General features: G+C 38.1%; 4 protein-coding genes across 7 annotated transcripts; 2 read left to right on the top strand and 2 right to left on the bottom strand.

The window, feature by feature from the left end:
* Positions 1 to 1,036: 1,036 nt before the first annotated feature.
* Positions 1,037 to 13,021, top strand: LOC108359478 (PAX3- and PAX7-binding protein 1). Of its 2 annotated transcripts, XM_017611357.1 has the most exons (14): positions 1,190 to 1,409; positions 1,546 to 1,952; positions 2,988 to 3,222; positions 3,293 to 3,472; positions 3,630 to 3,948; positions 4,036 to 4,225; positions 4,301 to 4,424; positions 4,495 to 4,683; positions 4,753 to 4,901; positions 4,985 to 5,189; positions 5,258 to 5,450; positions 5,517 to 5,676; positions 5,754 to 5,917; positions 6,004 to 6,283. In XM_017611357.1, the coding sequence occupies exons 1-14, from the start codon at positions 1,190 to 1,192 to the stop codon at positions 6,053 to 6,055; spliced, it is 2,787 nt and encodes a 928-aa protein (XP_017466846.1). In that variant the 3' UTR covers positions 6,056 to 6,283. The 2 variants fall into 2 exon arrangements, with proteins under 2 accessions (XP_017466847.1, XP_017466846.1); XM_017611358.1 differs by lacking the exons at positions 3,293 to 3,472; positions 3,630 to 3,948; positions 4,036 to 4,225; ... (6 more) ...; positions 5,754 to 5,917; positions 6,004 to 6,283 and adding exons at positions 9,998 to 10,003; positions 12,819 to 13,021 and having other exon boundaries at positions 1,037 to 1,409.
* On the bottom strand, positions 6,369 to 9,509 carry LOC108359479 (E3 UFM1-protein ligase 1 homolog). 2 transcript variants are annotated; one of them, XM_017611359.1, is made up of 9 exons: positions 9,287 to 9,509; positions 9,024 to 9,222; positions 8,494 to 8,964; positions 8,092 to 8,422; positions 7,572 to 8,028; positions 7,365 to 7,509; positions 7,146 to 7,311; positions 6,741 to 7,088; positions 6,369 to 6,676 (listed from the first exon to the last, which is right to left on the bottom strand). In XM_017611359.1, exons 1-9 carry the CDS (start codon positions 9,361 to 9,363, stop codon positions 6,537 to 6,539), a joined length of 2,334 nt encoding a protein of 777 aa, XP_017466848.1. In that variant the 5' UTR covers positions 9,364 to 9,509; the 3' UTR covers positions 6,369 to 6,536. The 2 variants fall into 2 exon arrangements, with proteins under 2 accessions (XP_017466848.1, XP_017466849.1); XM_017611360.1 differs by having other exon boundaries at positions 7,149 to 7,311.
* On the top strand, positions 13,017 to 15,809 carry LOC108359482 (PAX3- and PAX7-binding protein 1-like). Its single transcript, XM_017611363.1, has 10 exons — positions 13,017 to 13,474; positions 13,562 to 13,751; positions 13,827 to 13,950; positions 14,021 to 14,209; positions 14,279 to 14,427; positions 14,511 to 14,715; positions 14,784 to 14,976; positions 15,043 to 15,202; positions 15,280 to 15,443; positions 15,530 to 15,809. The coding sequence occupies exons 1-10, from the start codon at positions 13,041 to 13,043 to the stop codon at positions 15,579 to 15,581; spliced, it is 1,860 nt and encodes a 619-aa protein (XP_017466852.1). The 5' UTR covers positions 13,017 to 13,040; the 3' UTR covers positions 15,582 to 15,809.
* Positions 15,810 to 15,894: 85 nt separating this feature from the next.
* LOC108359480 (E3 UFM1-protein ligase 1 homolog) lies at positions 15,895 to 19,035 on the bottom strand. 2 transcript variants are annotated; one of them, XM_017611361.1, is made up of 9 exons: positions 18,813 to 19,035; positions 18,550 to 18,748; positions 18,020 to 18,490; positions 17,618 to 17,948; positions 17,098 to 17,554; positions 16,891 to 17,035; positions 16,672 to 16,837; positions 16,267 to 16,614; positions 15,895 to 16,202 (listed from the first exon to the last, which is right to left on the bottom strand). In XM_017611361.1, the coding sequence occupies exons 1-9, from the start codon at positions 18,887 to 18,889 to the stop codon at positions 16,063 to 16,065; spliced, it is 2,334 nt and encodes a 777-aa protein (XP_017466850.1). In that variant the 5' UTR covers positions 18,890 to 19,035; the 3' UTR covers positions 15,895 to 16,062. The 2 variants fall into 2 exon arrangements, with proteins under 2 accessions (XP_017466850.1, XP_017466851.1); XM_017611362.1 differs by having other exon boundaries at positions 16,675 to 16,837.
* Between the last annotated feature and the right edge of the window lie 3,772 nt (positions 19,036 to 22,807).

The raw sequence follows: 22,807 nt of genomic DNA, 5'->3' as shown, positions 1-22,807 counted from the left end.
AAATACACGGAAACGAAAAGTGACCAGCTTCATTTATGTTTTAAGTACATTTAACAGCGGTTAGGTTTTTTTTTTCAAATTGGGTGCATTTTCAAAATTCACTTCCGTTCCTGACCCGAATGTGGTTTTAGATTTATCGAATAATCGATTTATTACTAGTTCGCGGATTCCTGGCAATATGGCCACATCAAGTACGCTTGATTGTCAAAAATGTACAAACGTCAGACAAGAAAATTTGCAAATTTTAGGCCTAGGGACGTTCCGATACCCTCAAAGTATCGATACCTTCTCAAATGAGTTAATACAAACCGCTATTTCGATACTACGTTTATGAGTGAACCGAATGTATCGATACCTAGTTATATCGATAATTTTTCATCCTTTTAATGCAACAAAGCGAAAGTAATTTTCAGGCGTTATCTGTGACATACCTTTTGCGACACCTGAGTGGAAGGTCGACCTATCTCGGCAACCAGTTCGAATTTGATTAAAAAACGCCATACCTCAGAAAACTTTTCAAGAACACCCTATTTCAGAATTTGGTTCAAAAACGCCCTCTCAGCTGCCGATTCAATATATTTTCAGTTGAGGTATCGGTGTGTTTATTTTTATTAGTAACACTAGAAGTAATACTATTACTTAGAGAAAAAATTCCACCTTTGAAAGATTCCCACAAAACTTTACGGTTACAAAGCGTTGCTCGCACTTTGCTGTGGTATTACTAACTTTGTAAAAATATATCCACACTTTAGATTTTGGCGGTACCATTGCTTTAAGCAATTATTTTTCATATTCAGGCAATTCACTTTCGAGTGAATTTCAATCAAACTCGCTTTGAATTCAAATTGGCAGGGATTGAAATTCACTCGGAAGTGAATTACAGAACCTGCCCGATTATTTTCCATAGAAAAATATAGCCGACAATATTCAAATCGATTCGATAGAAGTACTTTTCTTTCGATCCCAAGTAGGTATCGAAACAATGATTCGAGTAAAAAAAATAGTTGGTATCGAGACAAAAGTATCGAGTACATACTCGTATTTACTTGTATCGGAACATCCCTATTTAGGCCAGACGAGGAATAGTTTTCCACTTTTTCTCATATTTTATTGTATTTCAAAAGTTTTCTTAGTTAATATATTACAAAATTGATCAACATTACTTTGAGAATAAGCAACAATAACAACAATGTCGCTCTTCCGAAAACCAAAGAAAATTCAGCGGCGTGTGTTTAGCACTTTGGATGACGAAGAAAATGCAGCAGATACAATGGAAATGGACATTGATAGAGAACAACCGGTGCAGATTAATAAAAAGAATAAAGATGGCGGTAGCAAAAAATCCGCTAGTAAAGTAGAAAAAGTCGAGGAGCAGAAACCTAAAGCGCTTTTAAGTTTTGCAGACGACGGTAAGGAATCATTTAGCGATTGGGTAGTTTCGGGATGTGTGTGTTTATGGTGTAAAATCAATATCATTTCATTTAATCAGTTACAACAGCACACGTACTTCCTTTTTTTAACATACAATCTTTTATGGATTTGCAGAGGAGGATACGGAGGTATTTCAAGTTCGCAAATCATCAAACAGCAAAAAAATTATGCGAATGCTGGATCGCGAGCGGCGCAGAAAACGAAAAGAGGAACGCCAAAGTTCACAGTCTACGGCAGGTTCTAGTTTCGGTGTTACCGGTGGCAGCTCGACAAGTAGACAACGCGATCGGCAGCAATCGCATGACCGTATCGATAATGGAAGATCTACTGGTGGCAGCAGCAATAATATTTCTTACAATTTAGGTTCAGCAACAACCTCTAGCAATAAATATAAGGGTACAACCACGCTGGCAACCATGGGCGGAAAAGCCGTAGGCATTGCCTCAGCATCTGCTGCTGAGCAGTGTAAAAGTAAAAAATCTGATAGTATCCAAACAGAAATACGCACAGACGACTTTGTGGTAAGGTTATTATTATCAATTTCCCTACATGTTTTTATATAAAAAAGAATAAAAAATTTCCAAGTGAGAAAAATATAAAAGCTTTTTTCGCGCAGCGCTTCACAGTACATGGTACGTGGAGTGTTCATATGCGACAAAGCTGCTAAGGCTTTGAGAAAAAAGCGGGAGAAGCATTTCGCATTCGCTGACAAAAGACCATATATACATAATTTATATAAAATACGCAATTGCACCATACAATGTTGTAATTATAAAGATATATCCCGGAATAAGGAAGTGGATTTTTCACGATATTATCTGACTTTAATTCCTGTTTTATTAGATAACTAAATCATTAAAATTTGGCAGCAATCAATTGCGAAATGCTTTTCTTAGAAATATTGTACAGACTAATACGGTGAAGTAAACACATTTTTTTAATCACCGTTTTGGGTTCTTTTGGTAGTCCTTTTCGGCGCAAATTAATAAAAATAAAAAAAGAATAGGTTCGAAAGGGGTACGAAAAATTATTTAGGTGGAGTTTGTGAATTTTGCGCCTAAAAGGGTTACTCTACAATTGTGTACGTTTTAAAACTATATATGTTGTATAAATATTTTAATAAGATTTTGTAACTATTTTTTAAAATTAATTTAATTTTTAGTATTAATTAATTTATCAAGCAACAAAAACTAAGCAACATTATATTCAATGTTTCTTAAGGCTTGAATAAATATGTGCATATGTATATAAGTTAACTTGCATGGAGTGGTTTTTGTTGCTAATATCTCTTTTCAAGAGCTGCCAATTTAGTGCTCTAGTGCTTATTAATTCAAACAAAACAATTTGATAGTTGCCAATCCACGGTATTAAATATGGAATCAAAAATCGTCAGACCTTAAGACATGCCACAATTAAATTGTATGGAAACTTTTCCCAAAAATTTTTGCTTTTGTAGAAACAAAATTGTCATCTCCTTTTCTATAACTTGTTTTTAAAGTAAAACCGGATTTCCCTTTAAGTATATTAACATTGTCCTTGTACGATATTGTCCACAGCTCGTTGTTAAAAAATCTGAGCCTGATGTTATTCTTAATGGACGCGCCGCAATATGTGCAGGCCGCAACGATATGTCGGATGAGGATGAGCCAGAAGAGGAAGAAGATGATCCTGATGACAAACATCGTTTCTCTAAGCCTGAACACTTGAAACAAATGTTAGAAAGTGGTTCTATACCGGATGCGGCCATGATACACGCAGCGCGAAAACGTCGTCAAAAGGCTAGAGAGCAGGGTAAGCTAACTTCTAATTGTTCAGACGAGTTAATTGAATAATAATTCGGAATGCTTGGTTGTGTGTCTAGGCGACTTTATACCCGTCGAAGAACCGAAAGAGCCAGTTAAGAAGGGCAGTCGATTGGCGCGCGAGGATGTAGAAGGAGATAATTCGGATGATGAAGAACGAATGGACATGACAGTCGCAACTGGCAAAAAGGAGCGTGAGGAACGACGTGAACAATTTTACGCGGTGGAAAACAACGATTGTATGTAGCGTTGCGTAGTTAAAAAAAAAACATGCCAGTTAAATGTCAACTGGAATATGGCGCCAATTTTTATTATTAATATTGGTTTATTGCACAAATCATTTGATTGAAACACAACAATTTACGGGAGCACGCAATTTTCTACTTCTACTCCTAGATACTGATGAGGATTCCGATCGAGAAATGCATGAATGGGAAAATCAACAAATACGTAAAGGCGTGACTGGTGCGCAACTGGTGAGTGCTCAACATGATGCAGTACTCTCGCGGTTTATGATTAAGCCTACCGGTACGAATGCGTTGGAATATGCGCCAGAACAACAATCCACATCAACACTGCTGGAGCAAGCATATGCAAAGAGCGCACTACAGAAGCCACAGCAAATATTGAGTGGAGCAACGAAGACAAAAAAGGAGAAGAGCAAAGCAGTATCATTACGCACACCAAATGAAATACACGATGCTATACAAACGCGGTATGTTTTATGTGCAGCTTAAGAGTGCTCTCTAATTGACCTATACTAGGTAAGACTTTGAAATTTACTTCTCTTTTTTTTCAACAGTTTGATGAAGTTGCGTGAGGTTAACGAAAAACATATGTCGGATATCGAACGTATTGCGAACGAGTTAAAGGTGCTAAAACTTGAAGAATTGGATTGCACACAGAAGGCACCAACGGCGGCGGCAAAATATCGTTTCTATCAAGAGTTGAAGTGCTATGCTGCGGATTTGATCGACTGTTTGACTGAGAAGGTTGTAAAACCAAAATTTCATGGGCGTTGTAACAAAAACTTAGAACAATTTTCTTTTCCCTTATATCTGATTCAGACCCCGACAATTAATGAATTAGAGAAACGCAGTTTACATGTATTTTCAAAACATCAGAATTTCCTCATCGAACGCCGCCGACAAGATATACGCGATCAAGCTAAAGAAATGGCGGAGGCATCAAGTAAGCAACAAAATTTTATTTCCAATTGGTCATGTCACTAAAGTAAAAATCTTCGTTTTCGTTGCTTTAGAACCTGCAGGTTCACGCCGTGGCCCCGAATCGGAGGAACAGGTACGCCGCGCTGCAGAGCGTGAAGGTAGACGTACACGCCGACGTTGTGATCGTGAGAAAAATGAACTTCTCATTTCGCATTTAGACGGCATGTCCAGCGACGATGAAACATCGGACCGATACCAAGAACAATTACAAAGTAATTTAGGTGGGTGTGCATTTTTCAACGGAAACAAATATTTGAATTGTATTTCATATTTGATTTTACTTTGAACAGAGCAAATTCATAAAGAGGCAGAGGCAATATTCAATGATGTAAACGATGACTTTTATAAAGTCGAACTAATTTTAATGAAATTCTATGCTTGGCGCAAAACCGACATGAATTCTTACAAAGATGCATTTGTTAGTCTCTGCTTGCCGAAGGTGTGTAGTTGAGCGATTGTGTTTATATAAGAGTTGTGCATTTCTAATCGTTTGCATTATAAATTTTGTTATTGGTTTACTAGATTTTGGGGCCTCTAGTACGATTTGAAATGTTATCCTGGTCACCACTGCTAGAAGAATACAAAGATATTGAAAAAATGCATTGGTATTCAGCTTGCATGCTTTACGCTTGGAGTGAGGATGAAACCGAGACGTCTCTACGGCTCGATGTTGATGTTAGTTTAGTACCGACAATCATTGAGAAAATTATATTACCCAAAGTTACTGGTAAGCATTTAAATATCAAGGCACAATGCTTTACATGCTTAGCTAATTTGTTCAAATTTATTGTGCAGATATAGTCAATCAATGCTGGGATCCACTATCGACAACACAAACATTGCGTTTAATTGGCTTTATAAACCGCTTGGGTCGCGATTTCCCACTGAAAGATACTTCAAAGCAGTTACAGCAGTTGTTTGAAAAGATTTTAGAAAAAATGAAATTAGCATTAGAGAATGACGTCTTTATACCAATTTTTCCTAAGCAGTAAGTAAACACCACCGTATAGTAGCTAAGCTAATTAAACAATTGCAATTTTCCATTGATCTTCAGAGTACAAGAGGCCAAGACTTCTTTCTTCCAACGCCAATTCTGTAGTGGTCTGAAATTATTTCGAAATTTTCTTAGCTGGCAGGGCATTGTTGCGGATAAACCTTTGCGTGAACTAGCAATAGGTTCATTGCTAAACCGTTATTTACTACTGGCTATGAGGGTATGTAACAAAAAGAAATATATATTTAAATAATAAACCACTTCTAACTTACATTTTATTAATTTTCAATCTTACAGGTGTGCACAGCCAATGATGCGATAAGTAAAGCTTATATAATTGTTAATACATTACCAACCGTATGGCTACAGCCGGAATCGGAAACGCTGCAAAATTTGCAATTACTAATTACCTACATCAAGCAGACTTTGGACGCATTCGATGCAAAGAATCCGCTTTTCATGTAAGTAATTGAAAAAAGGGTTCAAAATTCACTACATACCATACATACATGACATAAATCTATAACAACTCTATCTGAAATTCTAGGCAAACCTGCGACAAGGCCAAGCAAATTCTGCAACGGCTACATAGCTATTAGTTCGCACATGACTTGGTACTTATACTCAAATTATACAACAGCAGCGCGCCGTTATTCACTTGAATACGACTTTCGTTTGCAGTTTGTTTCCTTTTGGAATACGTTATGTATATAGTTTATGTAGTTGGCCTAGCTATATAATTGTAGATGTTTAATTAAATAGCTGTAAGCACTTTTTCAGACTCCATAGAGTTTCAAATAAAAATAATACATTGTGACATAAAAACTTGATGTTTATTTCTTTATGATTCTACACCGCTCTACATAGAAAATGTTAAAATGATAGTACGCCCACCTAAATTAAACACAGATATTGGTTTTGCGATAACCCCGTAAATGTAAGAAGATTTATTGCAAAATAAAAAATAAAAAAAATAAGTTTCAAGCGATGGTTAAAAATGTTCATTAATGACTTGCATTACAAAAAGGCATATCACTACCAAAATGGTATTGTTTATTCATATTGTATATGCACCAGCATTTATTCTGTTTTCGAGGTGCCCGGCTTTTCATAGCATGCTGCCAACTCCTTAATGGCATTCTGTAGACTTTGCAACTGTTCACTTATGAGCTTCGCCTCATCGCTATCTTCCGTAGCTTGTAATAGTTTTAAAACAAGATCTGTGAAGACGAAACACTTTCAATAAAATAATGTTGTTCAAGTCAAAAATATCTTACTACTCACCGTGGTATTGCATAAGTTGTTCATTTTGCTCATTACTCAAACTGGGGCGTACAAAGGCCAATATTTGTGCTACGAATTTACCGGAAGCATGTAGTATACAACCAGTCACTGTTGTAAAAAGTATTAAAGATACTAAGTGCAGAACCAAAGCGGGTTCTACGGTCTCTTGCAGCTGTTGGAGAAGTTTTTCTCTGTGTTGCAGTATCAGTTGGCGATCTTTTTTCTTGTCCACTTTCTTGATGATCATGCTACATGCTTTCAGCGCGCTCTCAGTGGCAGCAACAAAATCGTCTACTGTTTTATTAAGCGCCTTGTTGAGTTCAAACAAGACTAGTTTATATTGAGGATCTGAAAAAATAATTATTAATATTTTCTTTTAAATGTAAACCCTATAAGGACTCCTACCACATTCTTGTGCTATTTTATTGCGTTGATCGACATTGAGGTTGGTGATTTTCGTAGTTAAATTGCTTTCGCTAGCAATATAGGCGGTCAGTTCATTGCAAATATCATTGCCAAGGGATTTGAGCAAATATTTGATCAGCTGAGTCTGCGTGTCGGCGGGTAATAGCTATACAAGAGAAAATGTAACAAACTGGGATTTACTAAATATTCAGTTTTTACCTTTAAACCCTTCTCGTATAAACGCAAATCAACGATTAACGTATTGATGCGCTCCTGTATGGCAGCATGTGTCTGCCGTCGATTAGTTTGAGGAGTTGCTTCGAACAGTTCCTGCGCCTTGGCGAGTGCAATTTGATTTAATTGACTTTAGATAGAGAAGCAGAAACATTAAAGACTATGGGTCAACTGATAAACGAAATGACGAACCTGTAATAAAGTGCAGCAATTGTGTCGGAGAGATATTCCAATCCTTCCTCTTCCAAGGTCTTGTTGATGGTCTTCGCTATATCTTCCACTTTTACTAATTCGAATGACTTTGCCGCTTTCTTGCCTAACCCTGTACGTGTATCTTGGTCATCATCGCTATCTGCAGCATTAGCAGCACCACGCCCTCCACGCTGGTGTTTCTTAGTTGACTTGGTCTTAGTTTCACGCCCCTGGCTGCCCCCGCCTGCTTTACCGGTGGCAGCCTTCTTGCGTCGTTCTTCGCGCTTATCAGCCTTTGAATCATCCTCGAAGTCTTGAACAAAATTTGATTTGCCAGAAAGCTGTTTCTCAGCTAAGTATTGCTGGTAAACTCCACTCTCAACTGCAGTTTTAGCGTTGGCATTTGCAATATTGTGACAGGGCTGAATGAGGTCATTCAAATATTGCTGTGAAAATACTTTTGGAGGCGTTAAATAAATATAATGGTTTATAAGGATTATAAAAAATGCGATTCGCTTACCAATGCTTTGAAGGAAAACAAAGTTACCCGGTGCTGTGCCCTTCCGTGAAATTATCGTCTCAAAAACCTCTTCAATATCTTCCTCTGACATATTAGAAGGCAGTATGGTGGCTAGGTCTACAAAGCTTTTCGTAGCGCTGCACTCATTCAATGAGCTGAGCACCGTCAGATCAATAATTTTAGAACCAATGGCACAGCGTTTCAAGTAAATAATGTCTTCGTTTGGAAACTGCTTGCGTATAAATTGTTTCACTTCAGAAACACCCAACTTGCTAATGACCTCGTACTCCAGAAAGCCGTTTTGTTTGTAAAATGAATTGACCCAGTCGGCCTTATAATAGTAGGATATATAACATAGCATTATACTACATGCAACGCATATAATGAATATTTGCTTCTTACCTGCATCTTTGTGTAGATATGTGGAATGTATTGTGCATTTGGCTGCTTAGATGTCACATTACCAGCAGGCGCAATTTCATCAAACAAAGAATGGAAGATTTTTTCTTGCACATTAATTTGCTGCAAGATAGTGGCAACATTCGTCGGACGCGTTATGGCCTTTAAAGCGCCACGTATTTTAGCTTTGCAACGCTGTATGTAAGCTTGAGTGAAGAATACGCGAGGATTAGCAGGATCCTGTCGCCCACGTATGATCTTGCCTAAATGCTTCTCGACAACATCATGCTGTAGAAAGTCCGAAGGTAAATCAAATTGTTGCGCTAGGTCGGAGATTGTTATTTCACCTTTCTGTGACAGTCGCTCGTTTATTTCCTCGGCGATACGAGTGATGTACTGCTCACTAATCAATTGTCCCAACTTGAAATATATTTCTGTATCTGATTCAGCGATTCGTGAACCAATTTCTTCGATCTGTGAATATGAAAAACTTTAAATGCACTTTATGTAAGTATAGTGTGTATTTATCTTACACGCGATAAGTCTACATTCAGTGTCTTGCTGACTTCCACTAAATTTATACGGCCGCCGTTAACATACAGTTCATCCTGTACTTCGCGTTCTAGTTGCTCCGGCGTAATATACTCCTTGCCATCGTTGGTAAAGAAGGCTTCGAGTAGGTTCTTTTCCAGCAATAAGGTAACAATTTCGACACAATTCCTCTCAGAAAGGCTGTAAATTTGTTTGGGAGAAATCGTTTAGTTTTTTGGTAGGCTGGCAATTGCAATGCACCTACCGTTGCAGAGTCGACGTCAGTTGTGCCTTCTGGAAGTCTGCAGCTAAACGTTTAATCTCATCCCAGTCAGCACTCATTTCGAAATTATATTTTTGCACAGATTATTACTCTATTAGTCTATTAATTGTGAAAATTTAGAAATAATACTTCCACTGTCTGCTGCAATTGTCGAAGAAAACAACAAAATAAACACGTCGTCAATTTTGATAATTGTGAACTTATGGCAGGTCATGATTCAATAATACAAGGTTAGATAATTATTGACAGCTGCGGTTTGACACTCCCTTACAAAAGGTTGCATTTACGAAGGACAGAGAAAGGGCAAGAATGCAATCCCTTGTTTCGAAAATGGTAGTAGAAAAGTACGCAAAGTAGGCAATTAGTAGTGAAATTCCTTTCGTAAATTCTAATGTATTTGCAAGAAATCTGGCATTTTAAACGAAATGTTGAACGTAATATTGATATATCTACGTGAATTACGTAATTTATATGCTATTTAGCCGTATAAAAACTGCAAAATGACTCAGAATTAAAATAAGACTACTATGAGACTGATGTAAACATCCAATGCTTATGTTTTCATCAGTTAAATATGCTTCATATGCATATACAAATAAACATATAGCACAAAAGCTTATACTTTTATTTCACACCAAAGCTACACTGTTTCCATGTAAATTTGCAAAGAAGCAACACGGTTCCACTGCTAAGGGAGCGGTGCGAGAGAGACAACTGTCAGTTTATCGAACCTTGTATTATTGAATCATGATGGCAGGTGAAAGAAAAACGTAACTGTCAAACTTTATCCATAGAGATGTATTTTGGCGGGTAGCGTACATCCCGATCCCGAGACTGATCCATGCGGGACAGCATATGAAAGAATTTTTCGCTGTATATATTCATATATATGAGCAAACCACACCGAGTCTTATATAGACCATACGTTCCATACAGTGAGCTTCAGAACAGCACTCAACCAACCACTTACACAGCGGTGCAATTAGACTGATCCTCAACATTCGTAAAGGCAACATCGTTCTAGGTTGTCGACCTCCGCCCATAAGCATAGCAGAAGCAGAACTGCGGAGATAGACCAGAAGCAGGCCTGGCACAACTCATTCCCACGACAGTCGCTTCTGCGCACCGGAATGACTCGGGTTTTACCCGAGTAAAGGTTGTTGTGTTTCGGCGATCTAGCCTCGTTGAGGTCGGTGAAATATCTCAAGCGTTGTTCGTCCATATGGCTACATCTGCTATGTACTCTTCTGATCAGGGCTGGCATTGCGTCAAACTCTGGGTCAGAAACTAACGCCTGCTGTGTGTGCCAGAGACGACTACACCACAACTCCCTCTCAGTCAAGTGCAATGCTTGCAACGCGTGGAGTCACCTCAGAGTCTGATCAGGCCTTTTCGATAAAGTCGCATATATGGTCCGATTTGCTTGAAATCTGGTACATAGGTAGTTTTTTTTCTATATTAGCATATACGATCCTCTTTATAAAGAGAAGTCCGTTATTTTTCTTGTACCTGGTAATCTTGCGAACGGCAGGTCCGATTTTCGTGAAATTTTGATTGTGAATAGCTCTCAGTAGTCACTATGTCAGGGGCCGAAAACGTGTACTTTTTCCGGAATGGGAACCAGGGACCTATCCATTCGAAAAAAGCTTCGTTATGGTTCGATGTGCTTAAAATTTGGTACACTTATTATAGATATACATAGAAGATAATGAATGTTTGGTTTACAGTTCGAAAGGTACCTATACTTATTATCATTACTAATTATATCCTATTTTTTGGACACCTACTGCAGACTTTCCAAGGATGGTTATAGGCTGATAACAATTTCGGCATGTCAAGGAAGCGTGGCATCTCCCATACAAATCGAATTTTTCATTCCGTATGTCTCTGGAAGTATTTGTGGTAGGGCCATGGAACTTGGTATGGAGATATTTGAAATCAATCCCATAGGTACTAATGGAGACAAGTGGGGGTTATTAGAAAAGGGAGCGTGGCGCCCTCCAAACGTACTGCAACTTTTACGTATCTGTAAATACATATATAATTATTCGGTACTTGTGTTTGTGCGTGAGCTCCTTTTAAACGACCGAAACGATTTTAATGAAATTTTAGTATGTGTTTCAGTAATAGGTAATTTATATGATTCAACTTTCACAGGCGATTAGTTGAACCAAAAGTTGAACGAAAGTAGGCAGCCGACCAACTTCATTGAAAGCGATTAGTTGAAAGGCAGTTCACACTAGGCGATTGTTGCTTTCAACTAAAAATCGCCTCGTGTAAATTCCCTATAAGTTCCAGTACAATAAGGTTCACAACTTAAAACGCCAGGTGGCGCTGGAGTCGAGATAAAACTAAAAATCGTATTTATTATCCGATTTGGCTCATATTCGATGTAACGGTTGGGGCAATACTATTGCAACAAAATATATTCAAGGTAGAAATCGTCACGTGAAGTCATTCAGAGACAAAATCCCGCTGTTAAATCAAACACCAGTACCATTGCGCTCCTTTCTTTACGGCGACTAAACGGAGTAAAGACAATTCTTGTTAAATGCCTACAAATGCAATTGTAATGCTGGGTTTCCTCTAGGCATTAAGGGCCAGTTTTTCAGTGCCTTAGATTAAGTAAACTGAGTTTAAATTGAACAGTTGGCTGACATTTGATTGGCTGATCTTAGTTTAAACCAGCCATATCGGGCGTTTAAACTGAGGTTAAACTACAGCCGTGCACTGAAAAACTGGCCCTAAATGGCAAAAATGACAAATGACAAAGTTGGGCATTAAAAAATGTTCGTGTCATTACGTTAAAAAAATTATCATTATGTCCATTTCTACATGGCATTTTTTAAATGGCATATATTTTTTGTCATTTCAATGCCTAGTGGATATTTGTGCTAGTTGTGTTAAACGAATTGTTAACCGTTCCTAAATGCAACCCTAATTCATACTCATTATCTTCTTTGACATTGTCATTTATCTTTCTGTTTCTGTGCTTACACTGTACTTTAAGTTTCTTATACTCGAGAATAAAACTTGAATTGTCATAGCGTTGACATCGTGTTTTTCTTTCAAAGTCTCACAAGGGTTATGGGCCCAGTCCCATCGTTAAATGTGTAAATTGTTAAATTGTTTAAAATGAATATCAGCATCGATAAATTGGACGGCGAAAATTTTTCATCTTGGTGTGTCCAGATGAGGAGCCTTTTGATCACGGCGGACTGTTGGCACCCGGTGGTCACCACATGTCCGGAAACTCCAGAGGCCGAAAAGGTCGCGTTCAGGAAAGCTGATGGCAAGGCATTAGCCTTAATAACTTTGAACGTTAAGACGTCGGAGCTGCTACATGTAAAAAATTGTACGACTTCTAAATCAGCGTGGGAGAAACTTCAGGATGTGTACAAAGCCAGTGGTCCAGCGAGGAAGGTATGTCTTTTCAAAAGNAGGGTAAGCTAACTTCTAATTGTTCAGACGAGTTAATTGAATAATAATTCGGAATGCTTGGTTGTGTGTCTAGGCGACTTTATACCCGTCGAAGAACCGAAAGAGCCAGTTAAGAAGGGCAGTCGATTGGCGCGCGAGGATGTAGAAGGAGATAATTCGGATGATGAAGAACGAATGGACATGACAGTCGCAACTGGCAAAAAGGAGCGTGAGGAACGACGTGAACAATTTTACGCGGTGGAAAACAACGATTGTATGTAGCGTTGCGTAGTTAAAAAAAAAACATGCCAGTTAAATGTCAACTGGAATATGGCGCCAATTTTTATTATTAATATTGGTTTATTGCACAAATCATTTGATTGAAACACAACAATTTACGGGAGCACGCAATTTTCTACTTCTACTCCTAGATACTGATGAGGATTCCGATCGAGAAATGCATGAATGGGAAAATCAACAAATACGTAAAGGCGTGACTGGTGCGCAACTGGTGAGTGCTCAACATGATGCAGTACTCTCGCGGTTTATGATTAAGCCTACCGGTACGAATGCGTTGGAATATGCGCCAGAACAACAATCCACATCAACACTGCTGGAGCAAGCATATGCAAAGAGCGCACTACAGAAGCCACAGCAAATATTGAGTGGAGCAACGAAGACAAAAAAGGAGAAGAGCAAAGCAGTATCATTACGCACACCAAATGAAATACACGATGCTATACAAACGCGGTATGTTTTATGTGCAGCTTAAGAGTGCTCTCTAATTGACCTATACTAGGTAAGACTTTGAAATTTACTTCTCTTTTTTTTCAACAGTTTGATGAAGTTGCGTGAGGTTAACGAAAAACATATGTCGGATATCGAACGTATTGCGAACGAGTTAAAGGTGCTAAAACTTGAAGAATTGGATTGCACACAGAAGGCACCAACGGCGGCGGCAAAATATCGTTTCTATCAAGAGTTGAAGTGCTATGCTGCGGATTTGATCGACTGTTTGACTGAGAAGGTTGTAAAACCAAAATTTCATGGGCGTTGTAACAAAAACTTAGAACAATTTTCTTTTCCCTTATATCTGATTCAGACCCCGACAATTAATGAATTAGAGAAACGCAGTTTACATGTATTTTCAAAACATCAGAATTTCCTCATCGAACGCCGCCGACAAGATATACGCGATCAAGCTAAAGAAATGGCGGAGGCATCAAGTAAGCAACAAAATTTTATTTCCAATTGGTCATGTCACTAAAGTAAAAATCTTCGTTTTCGTTGCTTTAGAACCTGCAGGTTCACGCCGTGGCCCCGAATCGGAGGAACAGGTACGCCGCGCTGCAGAGCGTGAAGGTAGACGTACACGCCGACGTTGTGATCGTGAGAAAAATGAACTTCTCATTTCGCATTTAGACGGCATGTCCAGCGACGATGAAACATCGGACCGATACCAAGAACAATTACAAAGTAATTTAGGTGGGTGTGCATTTTTCAACGGAAACAAATATTTGAATTGTATTTCATATTTGATTTTACTTTGAACAGAGCAAATTCATAAAGAGGCAGAGGCAATATTCAATGATGTAAACGATGACTTTTATAAAGTCGAACTAATTTTAATGAAATTCTATGCTTGGCGCAAAACCGACATGAATTCTTACAAAGATGCATTTGTTAGTCTCTGCTTGCCGAAGGTGTGTAGTTGAGCGATTGTGTTTATATAAGAGTTGTGCATTTCTAATCGTTTGCATTATAAATTTTGTTATTGGTTTACTAGATTTTGGGGCCTCTAGTACGATTTGAAATGTTATCCTGGTCACCACTGCTAGAAGAATACAAAGATATTGAAAAAATGCATTGGTATTCAGCTTGCATGCTTTACGCTTGGAGTGAGGATGAAACCGAGACGTCTCTACGGCTCGATGTTGATGTTAGTTTAGTACCGACAATCATTGAGAAAATTATATTACCCAAAGTTACTGGTAAGCATTTAAATATCAAGGCACAATGCTTTACATGCTTAGCTAATTTGTTCAAATTTATTGTGCAGATATAGTCAATCAATGCTGGGATCCACTATCGACAACACAAACATTGCGTTTAATTGGCTTTATAAACCGCTTGGGTCGCGATTTCCCACTGAAAGATACTTCAAAGCAGTTACAGCAGTTGTTTGAAAAGATTTTAGAAAAAATGAAATTAGCATTAGAGAATGACGTCTTTATACCAATTTTTCCTAAGCAGTAAGTAAACACCACCGTATAGTAGCTAAGCTAATTAAACAATTGCAATTTTCCATTGATCTTCAGAGTACAAGAGGCCAAGACTTCTTTCTTCCAACGCCAATTCTGTAGTGGTCTGAAATTATTTCGAAATTTTCTTAGCTGGCAGGGCATTGTTGCGGATAAACCTTTGCGTGAACTAGCAATAGGTTCATTGCTAAACCGTTATTTACTACTGGCTATGAGGGTATGTAACAAAAAGAAATATATATTTAAATAATAAACCACTTCTAACTTACATTTTATTAATTTTCAATCTTACAGGTGTGCACAGCCAATGATGCGATAAGTAAAGCTTATATAATTGTTAATACATTACCAACCGTATGGCTACAGCCGGAATCGGAAACGCTGCAAAATTTGCAATTACTAATTACCTACATCAAGCAGACTTTGGACGCATTCGATGCAAAGAATCCGCTTTTCATGTAAGTAATTGAAAAAAGGGTTCAAAATTCACTACATACCATACATACATGACATAAATCTATAACAACTCTATCTGAAATTCTAGGCAAACCTGCGACAAGGCCAAGCAAATTCTGCAACGGCTACATAGCTATTAGTTCGCACATGACTTGGTACTTATACTCAAATTATACAACAGCAGCGCGCCGTTATTCACTTGAATACGACTTTCGTTTGCAGTTTGTTTCCTTTTGGAATACGTTATGTATATAGTTTATGTAGTTGGCCTAGCTATATAATTGTAGATGTTTAATTAAATAGCTGTAAGCACTTTTTCAGACTCCATAGAGTTTCAAATAAAAATAATACATTGTGACATAAAAACTTGATGTTTATTTCTTTATGATTCTACACCGCTCTACATAGAAAATGTTAAAATGATAGTACGCCCACCTAAATTAAACACAGATATTGGTTTTGCGATAACCCCGTAAATGTAAGAAGATTTATTGCAAAATAAAAAATAAAAAAAATAAGTTTCAAGCGATGGTTAAAAATGTTCATTAATGACTTGCATTACAAAAAGGCATATCACTACCAAAATGGTATTGTTTATTCATATTGTATATGCACCAGCATTTATTCTGTTTTCGAGGTGCCCGGCTTTTCATAGCATGCTGCCAACTCCTTAATGGCATTCTGTAGACTTTGCAACTGTTCACTTATGAGCTTCGCCTCATCGCTATCTTCCGTAGCTTGTAATAGTTTTAAAACAAGATCTGTGAAGACGAAACACTTTCAATAAAATAATGTTGTTCAAGTCAAAAATATCTTACTACTCACCGTGGTATTGCATAAGTTGTTCATTTTGCTCATTACTCAAACTGGGGCGTACAAAGGCCAATATTTGTGCTACGAATTTACCGGAAGCATGTAGTATACAACCAGTCACTGTTGTAAAAAGTATTAAAGATACTAAGTGCAGAACCAAAGCGGGTTCTACGGTCTCTTGCAGCTGTTGGAGAAGTTTTTCTCTGTGTTGCAGTATCAGTTGGCGATCTTTTTTCTTGTCCACTTTCTTGATGATCATGCTACATGCTTTCAGCGCGCTCTCAGTGGCAGCAACAAAATCGTCTACTGTTTTATTAAGCGCCTTGTTGAGTTCAAACAAGACTAGTTTATATTGAGGATCTGAAAAAATAATTATTAATATTTTCTTTTAAATGTAAACCCTATAAGGACTCCTACCACATTCTTGTGCTATTTTATTGCGTTGATCGACATTGAGGTTGGTGATTTTCGTAGTTAAATTGCTTTCGCTAGCAATATAGGCGGTCAGTTCATTGCAAATATCATTGCCAAGGGATTTGAGCAAATATTTGATCAGCTGAGTCTGCGTGTCGGCGGGTAATAGCTATACAAGAGAAAATGTAACAAACTGGGATTTACTAAATATTCAGTTTTTACCTTTAAACCCTTCTCGTATAAACGCAAATCAACGATTAACGTATTGATGCGCTCCTGTATGGCAGCATGTGTCTGCCGTCGATTAGTTTGAGGAGTTGCTTCGAACAGTTCCTGCGCCTTGGCGAGTGCAATTTGATTTAATTGACTTTAGATAGAGAAGCAGAAACATTAAAGACTATGGGTCAACTGATAAACGAAATGACGAACCTGTAATAAAGTGCAGCAATTGTGTCGGAGAGATATTCCAATCCTTCCTCTTCCAAGGTCTTGTTGATGGTCTTCGCTATATCTTCCACTTTTACTAATTCGAATGACTTTGCCGCTTTCTTGCCTAACCCTGTACGTGTATCTTGGTCATCATCGCTATCTGCAGCATTAGCAGCACCACGCCCTCCACGCTGGTGTTTCTTAGTTGACTTGGTCTTAGTTTCACGCCCCTGGCTGCCCCCGCCTGCTTTACCGGTGGCAGCCTTCTTGCGTCGTTCTTCGCGCTTATCAGCCTTTGAATCATCCTCGAAGTCTTGAACAAAATTTGATTTGCCAGAAAGCTGTTTCTCAGCTAAGTATTGCTGGTAAACTCCACTCTCAACTGCAGTTTTAGCGTTGGCATTTGCAATATTGTGACAGGGCTGAATGAGGTCATTCAAATATTGCTGTGAAAATACTTTTGGAGGCGTTAAATAAATATAATGGTTTATAAGGATTATAAAAAATGCGATTCGCTTACCAATGCTTTGAAGGAAAACAAAGTTACCCGGTGCTGTGCCCTTCCGTGAAATTATCGTCTCAAAAACCTCTTCAATATCTTCCTCTGACATATTAGAAGGCAGTATGGTGGCTAGGTCTACAAAGCTTTTCGTAGCGCTGCACTCATTCAATGAGCTGAGCACCGTCAGATCAATAATTTTAGAACCAATGGCACAGCGTTTCAAGTAAATAATGTCTTCGTTTGGAAACTGCTTGCGTATAAATTGTTTCACTTCAGAAACACCCAACTTGCTAATGACCTCGTACTCCAGAAAGCCGTTTTGTTTGTAAAATGAATTGACCCAGTCGGCCTTATAATAGTAGGATATATAACATAGCATTATACTACATGCAACGCATATAATGAATATTTGCTTCTTACCTGCATCTTTGTGTAGATATGTGGAATGTATTGTGCATTTGGCTGCTTAGATGTCACATTACCAGCAGGCGCAATTTCATCAAACAAAGAATGGAAGATTTTTTCTTGCACATTAATTTGCTGCAAGATAGTGGCAACATTCGTCGGACGCGTTATGGCCTTTAAAGCGCCACGTATTTTAGCTTTGCAACGCTGTATGTAAGCTTGAGTGAAGAATACGCGAGGATTAGCAGGATCCTGTCGCCCACGTATGATCTTGCCTAAATGCTTCTCGACAACATCATGCTGTAGAAAGTCCGAAGGTAAATCAAATTGTTGCGCTAGGTCGGAGATTGTTATTTCACCTTTCTGTGACAGTCGCTCGTTTATTTCCTCGGCGATACGAGTGATGTACTGCTCACTAATCAATTGTCCCAACTTGAAATATATTTCTGTATCTGATTCAGCGATTCGTGAACCAATTTCTTCGATCTGTGAATATGAAAAACTTTAAATGCACTTTATGTAAGTATAGTGTGTATTTATCTTACACGCGATAAGTCTACATTCAGTGTCTTGCTGACTTCCACTAAATTTATACGGCCGCCGTTAACATACAGTTCATCCTGTACTTCGCGTTCTAGTTGCTCCGGCGTAATATACTCCTTGCCATCGTTGGTAAAGAAGGCTTCGAGTAGGTTCTTTTCCAGCAATAAGGTAACAATTTCGACACAATTCCTCTCAGAAAGGCTGTAAATTTGTTTGGGAGAAATCGTTTAGTTTTTTGGTAGGCTGGCAATTGCAATGCACCTACCGTTGCAGAGTCGACGTCAGTTGTGCCTTCTGGAAGTCTGCAGCTAAACGTTTAATCTCATCCCAGTCAGCACTCATTTCGAAATTATATTTTTGCACAGATTATTACTCTATTAGTCTATTAATTGTGAAAATTTAGAAATAATACTTCCACTGTCTGCTGCAATTGTCGAAGAAAACAACAAAATAAACACGTCGTCAATTTTGATAATTGTGAACTTATGGCAGGTCATGATTCAATAATACAAGGTTAGATAATTATTGACAGCTGCGGTTTGACACTCCCTTACAAAAGGTTGCATTTACGAAGGACAGAGAAAGGGCAAGAATGCAATCCCTTGTTTCGAAAATGGTAGTAGAAAAGTACGCAAAGTAGGCAATTAGTAGTGAAATTCCTTTCGTAAATTCTAATGTATTTGCAAGAAATCTGGCATTTTAAACGAAATGTTGAACGTAATATTGATATATCTACGTGAATTACGTAATTTATATGCTATTTAGCCGTATAAAAACTGCAAAATGACTCAGAATTAAAATAAGACTACTATGAGACTGATGTAAACATCCAATGCTTATGTTTTCATCAGTTAAATATGCTTCATATGCATATACAAATAAACATATAGCACAAAAGCTTATACTTTTATTTCACACCAAAGCTACACTGTTTCCATGTAAATTTGCAAAGAAGCAACACGGTTCCACTGCTAAGGGAGCGGTGCGAGAGAGACAACTGTCAGTTTATCGAACCTTGTATTATTGAATCATGATGGCAGGTGAAAGAAAAACGTAACTGTCAAACTTTACCCATAGAGATGTATTTTGGCGGGTAGCGTACATCCCGATCCCGAGACTGATCCATGCGGGACAGCATATGAAAGAATTTTTCGCTGTATATATTCATATATATGAGCAAACCACACCGAGTCTTATATAGACCATACGTTCCATACAGTGAGCTTCAGAACAGCACTCAACCAACCACTTACACAGCGGTGCAATTAGACTGATCCTCAACATTCGTAAAGGCAACATCGTTCTAGGTTGTCGACCTCCGCCCATAAGCATAGCAGAAGCAGAACTGCGGAGATAGACCAGAAGCAGGCCTGGCACAACTCATTCCCACGACAGTCGCTTCTGCGCACCGGAATGACTCGGGTTTTACCCGAGTAAAGGTTGTTGTGTTTCGGCGATCTAGCCTCGTTGAGGTCGGTGAAATATCTCAAGCGTTGTTCGTCCATATGGCTACATCTGCTATGTACTCTTCTGATCAGGGCTGGCATTGCGTCAAACTCTGGGTCAGAAACTAACGCCTGCTGTGTGTGCCAGAGACGACTACACCACAACTCCCTCTCAGTCAAGTGCAATGCTTGCAACGCGTGGAGTCACCTCAGAGTCTGATCAGGCCTTTTCGATAAAGTCGCATATATGGTCCGATTTGCTTGAAATCTGGTACATAGGTAGTTTTTTTTCTATATTAGCATATACGATCCTCTTTATAAAGAGAAGTCCGTTATTTTTCTTGTACCTGGTAATCTTGCGAACGGCAGGTCCGATTTTCGTGAAATTTTGATTGTGAATAGCTCTCAGTAGTCACTATGTCAGGGGCCGAAAACGTGTACTTTTTCCGGAATGGGAACCAGGGACCTATCCATTCGAAAAAAGCTTCGTTATGGTTCGATGTGCTTAAAATTTGGTACACTTATTATAGATATACATAGAAGATAATGAATGTTTGGTTTACAGTTCGAAAGGTACCTATACTTATTATCATTACTAATTATATCCTATTTTTTGGACACCTACTGCAGACTTTCCAAGGATGGTTATAGGCTGATAACAATTTCGGCATGTCAAGGAAGCGTGGCATCTCCCATACAAATCGAATTTTTCATTCCGTATGTCTCTGGAAGTATTTGTGGTAGGGCCATGGAACTTGGTATGGAGATATTTGAAATCAATCCCATAGGTACTAATGGAGACAAGTGGGGGTTATTAGAAAAGGGAGCGTGGCGCCCTCCAAACGTACTGCAACTTTTACGTATCTGTAAATACATATATAATTATTCGGTACTTGTGTTTGTGCGTGAGCTCCTTTTAAACGACCGAAACGATTTTAATGAAATTTTAGTATGTGTTTCAGTAATAGGTAATTTATATGATTCAACTTTCACAGGCGATTAGTTGAACCAAAAGTTGAACGAAAGTAGGCAGCCGACCAACTTCATTGAAAGCGATTAGTTGAAAGGCAGTTCACACTAGGCGATTGTTGCTTTCAACTAAAAATCGCCTCGTGTAAATTCCCTATAAGTTCCAGTACAATAAGGTTCACAACTTAAAACGCCAGGTGGCGCTGGAGTCGAGATAAAACTAAAAATCGTATTTATTATCCGATTTGGCTCATATTCGATGTAACGGTTGGGGCAATACTATTGCAACAAAATATATTCAAGGTAGAAATCGTCACGTGAAGTCATTCAGAGACAAAATCCCGCTGTTAAATCAAACACCAGTACCATTGCGCTCCTTTCTTTACGGCGACTAAACGGAGTAAAGACAATTCTTGTTAAATGCCTACAAATGCAATTGTAATGCTGGGTTTCCTCTAGGCATTAAGGGCCAGTTTTTCAGTGCCTTAGATTAAGTAAACTGAGTTTAAATTGAACAGTTGGCTGACATTTGATTGGCTGATCTTAGTTTAAACCAGCCATATCGGGCGTTTAAACTGAGGTTAAACTACAGCCGTGCACTGAAAAACTGGCCCTAAATGGCAAAAATGACAAATGACAAAGTTGGGCATTAAAAAATGTTCGTGTCATTACGTTAAAAAAATTATCATTATGTCCATTTCTACATGGCATTTTTTAAATGGCATATATTTTTTGTCATTTCAATGCCTAGTGGATATTTGTGCTAGTTGTGTTAAACGAATTGTTAACCGTTCCTAAATGCAACCCTAATTCATACTCATTATCTTCTTTGACATTGTCATTTATCTTTCTGTTTCTGTGCTTACACTGTACTTTAAGTTTCTTATACTCGAGAATAAAACTTGAATTGTCATAGCGTTGACATCGTGTTTTTCTTTCAAAGTCTCACACGAATAGCGTATGATTTTCCAAGAGATTAACTATACCATGCAAAAAGAAAAAAAAAAATAATAATATTGAAAAATAAAAAAGTTATACGTGTCTAACATCGGTAGGTCTTATTTGGCCCCCTCTGTATATTGCATTTCTGTGGACNGTTAAACTACAGCCGTGCACTGAAAAACTGGCCCTAAATGGCAAAAATGACAAATGACAAAGTTGGGCATTAAAAAATGTTCGTGTCATTACGTTAAAAAAATTATCATTATGTCCATTTCTACATGGCATTTTTTAAATGGCATATATTTTTTGTCATTTCAATGCCTAGTGGATATTTGTGCTAGTTGTGTTAAACGAATTGTTAACCGTTCCTAAATGCAACCCTAATTCATACTCATTATCTTCTTTGACATTGTCATTTATCTTTCTGTTTCTGTGCTTACACTGTACTTTAAGTTTCTTATACTCGAGAATAAAACTTGAATTGTCATAGCGTTGACATCGTGTTTTTCTTTCAAAGTCTCACACGAATAGCGTATGATTTTCCAAGAGATTAACTATACCATGCAAAAAGAAAAAAAAAAATAATAATATTGAAAAATAAAAAAGTTATACGTGTCTAACATCGGTAGGTCTTATTTGGCCCCCTCTGTATATTGCATTTCTGTGGACCAATGATACTACCCCATTTTAAAATTGAACAAGAACTTCTTCACGGACATACCGCTTCCATTAGGTTATTTAAAACTATGTTCACATATCTATATTATCTCAATCAAAGCTCGTTTTTTAATCACCCCGTTTACACAGGCAAATCTCAGATTATTAGCCGTCAAATTTGTTGTGCTTGTTATTTTCACATCTCCAGGAAAAGTTATGTTTCTTCTCTGTGCCACCGTGATCACGT

The sequence above is a fragment of the Rhagoletis zephyria genome, unplaced genomic scaffold, assembly GCF_001687245.7.
Source record: "Rhagoletis zephyria isolate East Lansing unplaced genomic scaffold, Rhagoletis_zephyria_1.1 Rzeph_scaffold_00398, whole genome shotgun sequence".
NCBI classification, from domain to species: domain Eukaryota; kingdom Metazoa; phylum Arthropoda; class Insecta; order Diptera; family Tephritidae; genus Rhagoletis; species Rhagoletis zephyria.
This window is presented reverse-complemented; position numbering and strand designations above follow the sequence as displayed.

What these genes read in the sequence shown, in the direction of transcription:
- LOC108359482 (XM_017611363.1), top strand. Translation starts at nt 13,041, where the DNA reads ATGTCAACTGGAATATGGCGCCAATTTTTATTATTAATATTGGTTTAT. An exon ending in TTAGTCTCTGCTTGCCGAAG is followed by an intron (nt 14,428 to 14,510) that starts GTGTGTAGTTGA and finishes TTGGTTTACTAG; the next exon opens with ATTTTGGGGCCTCTAGTACG. An exon ending in GCAAAGAATCCGCTTTTCAT is followed by an intron (nt 15,444 to 15,529) that starts GTAAGTAATTGA and finishes CTGAAATTCTAG; the next exon opens with GCAAACCTGCGACAAGGCCA.
- LOC108359478 (XM_017611357.1), top strand. Translation starts at nt 1,190, where the DNA reads ATGTCGCTCTTCCGAAAACCAAAGAAAATTCAGCGGCGTGTGTTTAGC. An exon ending in ACAATTACAAAGTAATTTAG is followed by an intron (nt 4,684 to 4,752) that starts GTGGGTGTGCAT and finishes TACTTTGAACAG; the next exon opens with AGCAAATTCATAAAGAGGCA. An exon ending in GCAAAGAATCCGCTTTTCAT is followed by an intron (nt 5,918 to 6,003) that starts GTAAGTAATTGA and finishes CTGAAATTCTAG; the next exon opens with GCAAACCTGCGACAAGGCCA.
- LOC108359479 (XM_017611359.1), bottom strand. Translation starts at nt 9,363, where the DNA reads ATGAGTGCTGACTGGGATGAGATTAAACGTTTAGCTGCAGACTTCCAG. An exon ending in ATATCTACACAAAGATGCAG is followed by an intron (nt 8,423 to 8,493) that starts GTAAGAAGCAAA and finishes TACTATTATAAG; the next exon opens with GCCGACTGGGTCAATTCATT. An exon ending in ATTGCTGCACTTTATTACAG is followed by an intron (nt 7,510 to 7,571) that starts GTTCGTCATTTC and finishes CTCTATCTAAAG; the next exon opens with TCAATTAAATCAAATTGCAC.
- LOC108359480 (XM_017611361.1), bottom strand. Translation starts at nt 18,889, where the DNA reads ATGAGTGCTGACTGGGATGAGATTAAACGTTTAGCTGCAGACTTCCAG. An exon ending in ATATCTACACAAAGATGCAG is followed by an intron (nt 17,949 to 18,019) that starts GTAAGAAGCAAA and finishes TACTATTATAAG; the next exon opens with GCCGACTGGGTCAATTCATT. An exon ending in TAAAATAGCACAAGAATGTG is followed by an intron (nt 16,615 to 16,671) that starts GTAGGAGTCCTT and finishes TTATTTTTTCAG; the next exon opens with ATCCTCAATATAAACTAGTC.